This window comes from Pseudocercospora fijiensis (genome assembly GCF_000340215.1).
Source record: "Pseudocercospora fijiensis CIRAD86 unplaced genomic scaffold MYCFIscaffold_2, whole genome shotgun sequence".
Classification (NCBI taxonomy): domain Eukaryota; kingdom Fungi; phylum Ascomycota; class Dothideomycetes; order Mycosphaerellales; family Mycosphaerellaceae; genus Pseudocercospora; species Pseudocercospora fijiensis.
The window spans coordinates 912,420-925,430 of NW_006921533.1; the positions used below are offsets into that span (position 1 = coordinate 912,420).

General features: G+C 48.3%; 3 protein-coding genes across 3 annotated transcripts; 2 read left to right on the forward strand and 1 right to left on the reverse strand.

Moving 5' to 3' along the window:
• The first annotated feature begins 2,430 nt into the window (after positions 1 to 2,430).
• MYCFIDRAFT_213861 (uncharacterized protein) lies at positions 2,431 to 4,448 on the forward strand. The gene is made up of 5 exons (XM_007924844.1): positions 2,431 to 2,554; positions 2,617 to 3,009; positions 3,070 to 3,658; positions 3,714 to 3,795; positions 3,860 to 4,448. Exons 1-3 carry the CDS (start codon positions 2,473 to 2,475, stop codon positions 3,153 to 3,155), a joined length of 561 nt encoding a protein of 186 aa, XP_007923035.1. The 5' UTR covers positions 2,431 to 2,472; the 3' UTR covers positions 3,156 to 3,658; positions 3,714 to 3,795; positions 3,860 to 4,448.
• On the reverse strand, positions 2,431 to 6,901 carry MYCFIDRAFT_206519 (uncharacterized protein; the record flags this gene model as incomplete). The annotated part of the gene is made up of 10 exons (XM_007924845.1): positions 2,431 to 2,554; positions 2,617 to 3,009; positions 3,070 to 3,658; positions 3,714 to 3,795; positions 3,837 to 4,269; positions 4,293 to 4,337; positions 4,368 to 4,405; positions 4,454 to 4,692; positions 4,740 to 6,840; positions 6,888 to 6,901. 7 exons carry the CDS (start codon positions 6,899 to 6,901, stop codon positions 3,762 to 3,764), a joined length of 2,904 nt encoding a protein of 967 aa, XP_007923036.1. The 3' UTR covers positions 2,431 to 2,554; positions 2,617 to 3,009; positions 3,070 to 3,658; positions 3,714 to 3,761.
• Positions 6,902 to 7,558: 657 nt separating this feature from the next.
• On the forward strand, positions 7,559 to 9,602 carry MYCFIDRAFT_186050 (uncharacterized protein; the record flags this gene model as incomplete). Its single annotated transcript, XM_007924846.1, has 8 exons — positions 7,559 to 7,699; positions 7,808 to 8,050; positions 8,114 to 8,402; positions 8,458 to 8,694; positions 8,747 to 9,047; positions 9,164 to 9,195; positions 9,250 to 9,472; positions 9,533 to 9,602. 8 exons carry the CDS (start codon positions 7,559 to 7,561, stop codon positions 9,600 to 9,602), a joined length of 1,536 nt encoding a protein of 511 aa, XP_007923037.1.
• Positions 9,603 to 13,011: the final 3,409 nt, after the last annotated feature.

The following is a 13,011-nucleotide window of genomic DNA, read 5'->3' on the forward strand; positions in this document are numbered from 1 at the left end:
ATCGATACCTCTAGGCCTTCGACTAACTTCTCGTCGTATAACTGCTATCGGCGCCCTTTATCCTATTCCTTCGACTCTTAATAATGCTATCGCTCGTACTACGCGCGCTATAGACGTACCTATCCGTCGGTTGCCTTAGTTAAGTATAGAAGAACAAAAAGAATACAAAGTCGTAGTAAGAGCGATAAGGGTAGGCGTAGCCTCGGCTAGACCCGCCGGATTGCGTTACAGCGGTCTACTATACTTCTACTACCGCGATAGGATACTAAGCCTTCCGCCGCTAGTCTACGACCGTCCGCTAGACTATAATAAGTCTTAATAGTAATTTAACGATTAATAAGAGGCGTTATAGCGCTATTAGCCGCCTATAGAGGTTATAGACCTTAATTCTAATAATTCTAATTCTAAATATCTTAGAAGTCTAACCCTAAGAATTAACGTTACCCCTCGGACTTAAGCAATCTTACTAGCTCGCTTAGAGCTTTCCGGTGCTACTAGTACGGAAGAGGAAAGCGCTTAACCTTTATTACAATTTTTATCTTTTAGCTAACTCTTTTAATCGATATAACAAACCCTCTAGCGCTTTATACTACTTACTAATCGACCTACTAGCTAGTAAGTACTTCTATCCCTTCGCACTCTCTTATTTAGGACTCCTTACGACCTTCTAACGTACGAAATCGCTACACAAACGAGCCTAGAACGCTAAATCTATCGGAGAGTAGTCCTTCTATATAAACTTCGCTACGCTATTAAACACCTCTACCGAGCGGTAGGATAGTCGGTTTCTCGCATTGCAATATAGTTAAAGAGAGCCTATAAGACCGTTTACAACGTATATCGTAAAAACTAGACTCTAAGAGTATGCCGCTATCGACTATAAGAAGACCTAGATTTAACTAACAACCTCTCGAGAAGCCTGTTTCTTATTAACGCACTACGACGGCGACGTACGATCTTTACGACCTAGTAATAGCGGGACATTATCCGCTTTATTATACAAAACGCGACTACGAGACGGATAACTTTCCGTTAAATCCGGGATATATTAAACCTTCCTTGCTATCTATAAACTGTCTCTCGAATTTGCCGTCGGTTTAGCTATAGACGTTGCGTCGCTCGAGCCCGCCCCTTCTATAGCTAACCAACACAACTAAAGAGGCTAGAATAGGTATAACTATACTATAACTAGACAATTAACGACTAGGCTAACGTTCTATAGTTAGACGAGTGTACTATACGCAATAGATTATATAAATAGCTCTTTGTAACCCGCTTAGTTAGTAAACGCAACTAAGACGTGTATTTAAGACCTCGCTTCTAACGCCTTCCTTATTAGATAATATAGGCCTATATTAGTAGCCGTAGCGGCAAGGGGCCTCTTATCCTATAGAATATATTAGATTAGGGCAACATTAATGCCGCTAGCTATTCTTAACGTATTGTTCTAGAGGTCCGCTATAAATTAGACCGTTTAAACACCCTTATTCGCGATAATAACAACCTCTATTACGAGAGGGCGGAGTACCTTATATTCGCCTTATTCTAGTAAAACAACGCTTCCTTATACCGAGCGACTTACACTACTATAGTACTCAACTAATACCGTATTATCCGTATAGTATAGCTACCTTCTTTACCGGATTTGAACCCTATCGAGAATCTCTAGAAGGTAATAAAGATAGTAATTAAACAGCGACGAGAACGGCCTTATAGACGTAACCTAGCGATAGCAATCCTCGAAGAATATAGCAAGGTTACTACTCTACAGATAAGGAAATAGGTTAATAGTATGCCTTAGCGCTGCTAAGTAGTAATTAATGCTAATAGCGGATATACTCGTTAGTAATTAGATAGAGTCTACTTTGTTGTCTATAGTCTACTTATTAACTTAAGCCTTCTATACGGCTTTAGCGCCTTCTACACGGCTTTAGCGCCTTCTATACGGCTTCTAGTTATACCTCCTTCTTAACCCTAAGCGTTACTAATCGACCTAGTAGTCGACTAAGGTTCTAGCTACCTACCGCGATTGGCTTACTGTATCCCTACTTACCAAGTTTTATTAGGCAAAGCGTGTAACCTAGCAAGGGGTGTAAAATTAGCGAATTCGCTAACAAATAGCCTTCCGATGCGTGAAGGCGCTGTACTTCGATGGATGGACCAGGATGGTGCTTATTAGAAGGACGCCAAGGCAAGGAAGGCAAGGGCCGCTGCGTGGAGGGAAGGCCCGGATCGACCCTGGCCTGGTCGGGTGAGGAGCCGATCGAGCAACATTGACATGACCTTTTGGGCAACGCAGGAAACACAAAGCTATGCAAGTTCCCGAGATGCTGCACGCTGTTGACGATGGAGACCGTAATAACGTGACCTTGATATGATCGACATGTGAGATCCCAAAAAACAGTTCTCTTCCACTCTCTTTCTGCCATCCTCCAACTTCAATTCATCATCACTCTCCTTCCAGCATCAACAATGCCATCACCAACCCTCTCCCAATTCTGGTGGATGACACCAATCCAATTCCTCGCCGCTCTAACAGCAGGTTTCAACTCCGGTACCTATCACCCTCATCAATCCCCATCCATCCATCCACTCCTCACTCACCCATCCTCCCAGGCGCAACCGGTCTCCAAGCCCCTCTAACAATGCCCATCCTCGAACTCTCATCCATCCCAGCGGTATACCGGGGCAAACAACTCCGACATCTCCTGACCGCCAGCGACAAATTCTTCCCGAAACTCAACGCAGTTTCGACGCTCTCAAATCTCGTTTTAGGGGTGATTTGTTTTTTGAAACGTAAGGAGAGTCGTGTCGCGAGCGAGAAGTGGAAATTTTTGGTTCTTGCGTTTGGGCTGAATTTTGGGACGACGGTTTTTACGCTGGGGTATATGGCGCGTTTGAACGATTTGTTGAGGGAGTTGGCGCGGAAGATTGAGGTGGATCCGAGTGATGGTGTGGCGGAGAGGAGGTTTGGGGAGACGCAGGTTTTGTGGAAGAGAGGGGCTAATTGTAAGGATTTCTGCGAGAATTGGATACGCGTGGAGTTTTTGCTGATATTCAATTCGATAGTTCGTACTGTCATCATGACCTCGGCCGCAGCTGTTTCGATCTACACGCTGTATCTCGACGGAAAGTACCTTGGGATGCCAATGTAAAGGATGGGATATCTCGAAAGATAGAGATAGAGCAGATGGACAGTCAAACGGACAGGCAAGCGAATTCTTGTTGTTTGGAAACCTCATTGAATCAGTAACCGCATTACTATCAAAAAATTTTGACATGTCAACCATGATATCTCACATCCTGATCGACGCCGTTTCGCACACTGACAATGCTTCTTCACTTTCTTATCAATGAAAATATCCACCTCTTCATCAGACTATTTACAGCATGCCAACAACAGCCAGACCGATGGCACCAATGGCACCGGCAGCGATGAGTGGAGCAGAGGTTGGTGCGGCGAAAGCAGACGAAGTGCCAGTGGCAGACTGGGCTGCGCTCGAAGCGGCGTTGGTGGCGGATGAGTGAGCGGCACTGGCAGTTGCAGAGAGCGTCGCGGCGACGTTGCTTTGGCTGGCGATGGCCTGGGTGATGGAGGAGCGGAGGCCAGAAAGCGAGCTGGCGGCAGCACCCGTGGCGGTGGAAAGCTCGGAGTTGGCTGGAAATGTCAGCAAAGTTGCGTGCTGTGACATGCTATGCGCATGAATACTCACCAGCCGCGAGAGCCGCAGAGGCAGAGCTCTGAGCAGCGTAGACGCTGGTCAATGCAGCATTGATGATGCTAGACTCCTTGGCCTGGAATGATCGTTAGCTAAAGTCGCGTCGCGCAGTTTGACCGATTCGTCGTCAATGTACGCACCATAGCGGAGGTGGCGGCAGCGTAGGCAGCAGAGTTGTAGGAAGCGAGCTGCTCTGGAGACATGCTGGCGTTGCTTGTAGCAGCAGCGGCAGCAGACACGACCGCTGCGCTGATGGACGCGACCTGGGCTGAGACAGATGCGAGAATGGCATCGACAGAGGAGCTCTGAGCGTAAGCCATGGCGGCCAGGCCGGAGACGATGATCGCGGACGACTTCATGTTGATTAGTGGTATTAGAGAGTTGGTATAGAGGCCGTTGGTATCGAGATAGGCGGATAGCGATGCGATATCGATGCGACAATGGCTGTGTGGTAACGACCGACTGGAATGTTGATGAAGGGCGCAAAAGAGAGGACAAGGGGAAGAGAGCGGATACGGGACTGTATAAAACCCTTGGGCCAGCACGCGCACTGTCACGCAGTAGTGCGCGCACCTGGCACGCGTATTGCGATTCGAGGCTGAAAATGCAAAGCGGTCACTACAGCTCGAACAGGTATCGCTCGTGCACGAAGGGCTGCCCCAGCGTGAGATTTGATTGGTCTGTACCTGAAATATGCATTTGTCTCGCAACGTTTATTATTGCTCGCGCCGGACCTTGCAGCTTGCCGTTGCAGAAGCTCATTTCCGTGTGGGGCGTGCAAGGAGCGGCCTGCTTGGTACCCATTTCGGGTATACACACCGATCACCTGACAATTGCGAGACATGATATTAAAGGGCGGCCGGCGCATCTCGCAGAGAGACTGAGACTGAGAATCCCGTCCTTGTTTCGACGCGGCTTGTGCTAGAATGTTCCACTTCACTGATGCTGCTCCAGTGAGTGGCAGGATTAAATTCTTTTGGGACAAGTGGCCATGAGGTGGTGTCAAGTCAGATCAATGACAGTACTTGGGCAGACCTTTGGTCGCAAACTCGGAGCAGGTGACGGAGGAAGAACATGGCTTGCTGTAGCAGCAAATGTGGCCAGTCGCAATTCTCGCAATGTGGACGCAGGAATCGTCTCGCCGGGCGCAAGGTCGAAAGGTCTTGCTATCTTCGGTTGAGGTACTAAAGTCGAAGCCTCTTTCGCTTCCAAGACAGAATCGAGCTCTCGCTTAGATGGTGTCTTGGATTGTTTAGCTGGCATCGTTCCAGACATACTGGATGCGGCGTGCTTGATTCGCTTTCTGGGCGCGTCATCTCGGTGCTGGGATTGCTTGCGAGCTTTGGGCTTTGCTGCTGAGGATTCTTGGACTTGCGACTGGGACGACAATGGCTTTCTGGGCTTTAGTGGCCTGAACTTGGGTCCAGGTCTTGTGGGTGAGGGCCGTGTCGAGGCAGAGGCTGTGCCTTGCTGCGAAGATTGTGAGAGGAGTGGATTCGACGTCAACAGAAGACCAGCTCCATCTTTCGCCGTCTCGTCTTCGCTCTCGGAGTCATCTTCTAAATTGATCACTCTGCGTGCTTGACTCTGCGATTGACCAGGCGATCGATACTCCGGTAGCTCGACGCGTTTGAATTGAGGCGGCGATGCGCTTGGTACAGCCTCTGGCTTCTTGCGGTTTCGGGATGATTTGGCATCCCCAGATATCTTCTTACTTCTCTTCGCAGGCTTTGGAGAGGAGTCATGGGCGGCACCGCCCTGAGTGCCCGCGACATCGTCCTCTTCGACCGCGGACGCTTTGCGCTTTTTCGTTGCACGTTCTGGCTTATCCAGCGCGCCCTCTGGAAGTCCATACTGCAGCAAGCACAGCAGGAAATCTTCACAATCGATTCGGCCCATGGGGTCGTATGGCGTACCATCTTTGCCAGCAAATTTTGTCCAATCCTCCTCTGGTGGCTGCGTAGAGAGGTCGATCTGGACCAATGATTGCGGGTTGTACCAGAAGTTTACCGTTGACTTAGGCGCTTCGACTTGTCCTTGTTTATTCTTCCTCGAACCTCCTCGCTTGAGCTGAATGCCATATTCAAGGTTCGCCTGCTTTCGCTGTGGTGTGACGTCTCTAAGGACACGGGCAAGAAAGAGCGGAGCAATGTGCTTCAGGTAGTCGAGGGTACTGAAGTTGTATCTATCGCGAAGTTCACATCGCAGGCGTTGCTCGTTAATCGGCTGATCCCATCCACCTCGCCGGTGAAGCTTAGGTAGGTCCCAGCATCCTGCATCGGGTGTGACATTGGGCTGGCGGTAGTTTTTGACTGCTTTCCAATTTGGAAAGTCATAGGGTATTTCTAGTGAGATGTTGCAGGCGCGTAGCACTAGCGAGAGCTCATGCCTCCAGCCTGACAGCTCCCCTTCCGTGCAGTGCACCAATTTTCTAGCAAGTCCATGTCGAGTCTGTGCAATTCTCTTGGCGGACATTGGACCGCATCCTCGCAGACCAGTAAGATTGTAGTCTCCACCAGCAAGTACTGCGAAAAGAACGAGGCTGTCGGCATCCAAGTCGAGGTTTGGAAGGATGGTCGATGCTTCGTAGATGCTGACTTGGCCCAAACAGCCGTTTCCGGGCTTCCTATGCTGCTTGATGAGAGTTGTACAACCAAACATGAATGAGTCGCAATCGTCACTCCACACAGCATCGACAACGCCTAGTCGTTGCAGCTTGGCACATTCGGCCTCAGCTTCTCCAGGGGCTCGATGGTAAGGGACGTGCAATACATCAAACATTTTGTGCAGTGATTTGACGGTCTCATTGTCAACTTTGCCGCCGCCAGGACCGCGCTTCCCCTGTCGCTCTTTCCAAGGCTTGCTCATGCCATCCCAGACGAAGAGCAGTTGAATATTGAGCTTGTGAGCTCGCAGGATTCGCCATAGGATGGTCTTCTCCATAGGGTTGGCCGCTGGTTCTCCATTCCGGATATTGGCGACTTGTTCGTCATTCAGATTTCTGAAGCGCCAGCAGGCCTCGTCTACTGCGATGCGAAGAGGCCGGTGGTGTTTTTTGAAATGCGCAGCGGCATAGTCGGCAAGCTCTGTGACTTCACCGTGGCCAAGCACCTGCCACAGCCTATTGCAGTGTTAGTTACATTCCGATGGTTTGGTAAGTATTTTTACCCATTGATGCCCATTGCGATGGCAATGCCGATGGCGATGGTCGTTGCAGTGACAAGTCATGAGCGCCTGATCTTTCAGGAGTTGCCCAAGTTCGCGTCGCGTCGCGTCCATTTTTGACAAGGAAGTCGTGAAACTTTGAAAGGCGTTTGACTTTGCCGGGCCGTGCGCTCCGACGAGAGACCAGCCAGGAATGTCGATTGGAGTAATAAGGCCGACATCGACATCGCAGGATTCGCAGCTCTATCGTGCATCAAAAGTGGCATGCCGCATGCGATTCGAGCGGTAAGGACGGCGGCGACATCGCTCTGCTTCAACAGCACAGCACAGCACAGCACAGCACAGCACAGCATTACTCATCAGCATCATGATCACAGCAGCACGCAGGTCGAGTCTAGGCCGGGACAAGACAAGGCTACCTTACAGCAGCGATGCCAGATGTGATGTTGATGGAAAATGCCACATTTTAGCGTGTCTCCACGTCACCGACGACGACCGCGTGCCTCGGCCACTGTGCCGTGATGCCGACCTCCCACCTATCGCGACCATTACAGCATTACTCAGCCCATCCCATCTAAAGCGCGAGAGCTGCCCGGCATGTTTGCAGCTTCGATTGCAGAGATGGCCCTAGAGACAGACGCAGATCTCTGTTCGCTTAAGTGTACCCTTACAACATGCACTCCGGCCTGTCCCTAGACAGCTCTGTGGCGAGATCTGACAAAGTCATGGACGAAGAGAAACAGGACCATCCGACCTCTGGAGAAGACAATTCCACCAGCCCGGAGGACACTGCGGACCTTGAGACGAATGAGCCTGTACAAGGCACTCAGGGCACCCAAGAAAACTCAAACAATCTCTCCAGGATACTATCAAGAGTATCAAGAGCATCGCGGCATGCTCATCGCGGACATCCAGAGTTCCAGGTCGAATTCGACGAAAATGACAGAGAAAACCCCAGATATTTCAGCACACCATACAAATCTCTAATCACCCTTCAGCTGGGCTTCCTTGCTCTTGTCGGTTCCATCGCAAGCTCCATCATTTCTCCAGCTGAACTCGTAATTTCTCAATACATCGGTGTCAGCGAAGAGGTGACGGTGTTGGTCGTTGCCCTCTATGTTCTAGGCTTTGCCTTCGGCCCTATGATGTGGGCTCCTATCTCAGAGGTGAGACTTCAGAAATAAACGGTGCTGCGAAGGTATATCACATCTCTGATGCTATTGCTGTAGGTATATGGTCGTAAATGGAGTATTTTACCAGCCGTTTTCATCCAAGGCCTCTTCAGTATCGGTACTGCAACCAGTACGAATGCCGCGAGTGTCTTCATCACCAGATTCTTTGGAGGTCTCTTCGGGTCGGCGCCTATCAGCAACGTCGGTGCTGCGCTTGGAGATATGTACGAACCTCGAGCTCGAGGCATCGCTGTGACATTCTACGCAGTAATGGTGGTCGGCGGTCCATGTCTTGGGCCAGTGATTGGCGCTGCCTTGACCGTCAATCCTAATCTTGGCTGGAGATGTGAGTTTCAAAATCACTTTGCTTAGCCTTTGCTGACCAATTTCATCGATGTTAGGGACCGAATATATTGCAGCAATCTTTGCCTTCTTTATGGTGGCATTGACCTTCTTCACATTGCCCGAGCTGTACAGTCCTGTTTTACTGAAAAGGAAGGCTCGACGTGTGCGCAAAGAGACGGGAGACGACCGCTTCTGGCATCCTCACGAGTCAGAGAAGATGAAGCCTTCCAACATTCTCACCAAGTACTTCTCTCGACCCATACGAATGCTGGTAACTGAACCAATGGTCACGTGTAAGTATAAAGAGGCAACAATCCATTCGCCCACCACTGACTCGAGTATCAGGTATCGCTGCATATGCTTCTTTCGTATACGGCATTCTTTACATGACGCTGGAAGTCTTCCCCATCGTGTTTCGCGAGGAGAGGGGTTACAGTACCGTCGTCTCGACGCTGCCTTTTCTCGCCCTGTTCGTAGGTGTTCTGTGCGCTGTTGGAATCAACTTGGCCAATCAATCTTTTTATGCAAAGGCCATGGCGAAGAACAACGGTAATGCAGCGCCAGAAGCCCGGCTACCCCCGATATTCATTGGCGGCTTTCTTTTCACGACCGGGCTGTTCTGGTTCGGCTGGACAGCAGACCCAAAGTGAGTGAATTCCGACTGTGAGCTGACACAATCATACTGCACTGATGGCGATGTGTGCGGCGAAACTACGATGAACGAGCAGGCCCGTCATTTGCTGACAAGTGTCGCGCGTCCAGATACCATTGGTCATTGCCCACAGTCGCAGCTGGTAAGTCCTTGGGACATCTTCGGCCAATTCGATGATGCTGACGCCTCTGGCTAGCTTTCATCGGAGCAGGCTTCAACACCATCTTTCAGCAATGCATCAACTATCTCATAGACGTCTACGGACGATACGCAGCATCTGCAGTTTCGGCGAACACGTTCTTACGATCAATCATCGCTTGTGGCCTCCCTCTAGCCGCTGGACCCATGTTCAGAAACATGGGCGTAGGCCCTGCAACAAGCGTCCTCGGCGGTATCTCCTGTCTTGGACTTCCTCTGCCGTAAGCTATATCCCTACATCAGAAATCTTCGAGCTTCTTCTTGAATTGACCAGTCTCCAGATGGCTGTTTATGAAATATGGCCTGAAACTTCGCATGAAGTCCAAATTCGCACCCGTGAAGAAGGGTTGAAGAGCCACCATCCCTGGTGTTTTCGATCGAAGAAAATTCTGGTGAGTGTCATGCACTTACCAGCGTCAATGTGCACTGCAAGGTTCACGCATGACTCTTAAGACGCGTCGAGAAGGATTACATGTCGTCCGTTCATCGACAATGGACATCTGATCAGCAGGGAATGGTCGGGCGCAGACTGAGCAGTGACGAATCCGCCGACATCGCTCGTGATTCTATCGGTGTCTATCCGGGGTTTCGTCAGACACTTCACCCCGCTGTTCGCGAGGATTTTTTTTGGTCCTGGAGGACGTCGGGTTGAAGCTTCGGCCGCTCTTATATATCAGATATGCTTGGGAAATTGGATAGCGACGGGAAGTTGGCGTTGATTGCTACTTCGATGCCATTGTCCTCGAGAATACTGAAATATAGCCATTGTGTAGCGTCTTGGCAAAGATCAGATGACTGATTCACAACTGCTTCCTTCCTTCCTTCCTTCCTTCCACGCATCATCACGCACTGTATGCCACCTTCCGAACGTGATTGTTTCTGTTCTCAATCGTTCTTGCATTATCATTTTGTATCCTCGGGTTGTATTGCCACGTGTAGACTACATGTAGTGTATCTGGTTAGCGATCCATGCGAAGGGCACAACAACTTTAGCCGCCATCGTCTCGACACGCTTCAACGAAGCTGCACACCGGTTCGATGTCAGCGAATTGAGCCGCTCGAAGCGAGGCGAAGGATCTCGACACCACCGTCCTTGGCGAGACTAATTTTACACCCAGGGAGCAGCTATACCAGACACGGAGGCGGCAGGCATATAAGCTCGAAAGTATATATCGTCTACACCCTCTGTCACAGAGAAATCTGCGGTTGACCACGCTAAAAGCGGAGTTGACCAACGTCCGTATAGCCGAGTCTGTGCGTGACCGTGCATATGGTCAGCCGCAAATTAGCGCCTACGCATCTACTTTCCTACCAATCGACTAATTCTTTCCCTTCCCTTTCCTTCTACTATACGAATGCCCGCTTCTTAGACTATACAGATTACGAGCACCGAACAAAACTACTATCTAAAGTACCGACTAAAGCTATAGAGACTCTATTAACCTTTCTTCCCTATATATAGGAAGATTATAAACATGAATATTCTAATAAGCTCATCTCGTATACCGAGTCTATTAACGAGCGCGTATATATAAGTATATAGATGTATATACCCTTTAGCTTACCGAGATATAGGCCTCTAATGTCTTTACGTTAGGAATACTTGCGGAAGAAGATCGCATCGCCTTAGAGGCTGTAGAAGACAAGCAGCTAGAAAGCAACATTGTAGGCTTAGCTATAGCTAATAGTATGCCTATACTTTCTAATAAGACTTAGCTACTTCCTCGATCCGGGCCTACCCTTATTATAAATGCTATATATACCCCGCTTTCTATCAAGCATATCGAACATATTGCTACGATACTAGAATACCTAAGTAGTTATAACTATAGCTATACATATGTCGTTCTACTTGCGGATTACTATAACTATACCGATCTCATCCTAGAGAACGTTATAAAGATTCCGGCCGTTCTTGAATATAGAGTATATATAGGCGTGTATATTGTTATATATATGCTAATATATATTAGATACAATATAGGGCAAGGCAGCCCTATTCCCCGAAGGAAACCAAAGCGTCGTACTTTAATAGCGTATCCTGTGTTCGGGTACGGAAGAATTGTAGCGGTGTTAAGATATGTCAATATGCTTGCTTATATCTCCGGGAGGGCGCTGCGCACTATCGCCTTACGGACGAGTACCTAAACTAGAGGGTTAATTCTATACCTCCGCTCGTAAGGATATTCGTACTAAGAGGAGAAGAGACGCAATACCGGGTAGAGAACTCACATGCGTATATATATCCGTAGTTGGATAGTTTACCGAGTACTAACCTACGGGCATAGGCTTTAGTATGCAGTATAAGCAAGATTCCGGTCGAGAAAAGCCTACGACGATCAACGCGAAGATTATAGTTTAACGCACGAGGAGGCAGAGACGCCTATAAGTAATTGGTTATATATATAGGCATATCTATAGCTAACTGTATAGACGCTAGCTAGTCATTACTAGTACTCACTCGTATATACCAACTACTATACATACCTACGACTATTATGCTTCCGCTAAGTTATTCTAAAAGAAGGGAAATAGTCAATCGATATACTTAAGGACTTCTTCTAAAATCCACTAGCAGGTCCGACTAACGTTTATACGGTTGTTAAGCCGACAAAGGTGGTTTATACGATATGCCGTAGGTACGTCTAGACCTATAGGCATAGATTAGCTAATACCGCGTAGAAGTCGATTACCTATAAGGGCAGGGCAAGCTCGTTACGCAAGAGTGTAAGGTTAAGTTCGATTTCATCGTCCCGCGCGATCCTATAAGGACGCCCTATATAATGATCGTATCTCGGGGCAAATATACGTATATACTACCCCCTCCGACGAAAGTCCCTGCTCTTATCGAGGAAGAGCTAAAGGAATTGATTAAGAAGTACATTTCGCCGGACCTAATAACGGGTATGTATATAGCTATACCTATAGACTTCCGCTTACGTAGTCCTTAGCCCGATTCTAGGTCTATCCGATGTTGCAGCAGTTCCTTAATGAAAAAGGGGTACTATCACTTGCTAAGCTCTATATTGCTTTAAACAATACTTCGCGCTTAACCGCGATAATAGTAAAGCTTAAGCATACGGAGTATAGTTACCTTCGCGATATTAACGTAGTGGAATAGGTATATAAACAGCAGAAACTTAACCCGAAGACTGTACGTCCTTATCTATAGCTATAGATGCTAATATACGCTAATTTAGTAGCAATATATCCAAGACGTATATATCTCCCCTATAGGCATATAGACAGTGGTATGCTTTTATAGGGAACAAGCAGAGATCTTTACGTCTCTCTAGTCATTCGACGTCGATATGTCCTACAAACGTATCGCAGGATCTAATATAAACGAGGTCATCTTTGCGGTTGAGTTAGGTCAGAATGGAAAGCGTATATATAGGCTAACCTATAGCTATATACCTGCTAACAAGATAGTCTTCACCTTAGCTCGGGTTATCTATAACGAGAAGAATACTGATCGGATATATTATCTCGTATAGAAGCGCCTATTTACGACCTTAGCGGCTGTCGTAGGTATAGGCAGATGTAGGTAGGCATATATCTACGGGGATACGGACGGGTAGCACTGTATCGCAGTCGATCAGCTCGGGTGCCAATATGCTAGTATCTATGCCCTAGCCTATGCCCGTACCTATACTAACCTGTAGGCCTTAGTCTCTACCTGTACGAAATCGACCCCCTCTATACGGCGGAGTATCACCTACAGTATATACTTATGCTCTGTTGTATACACTTCATTAGG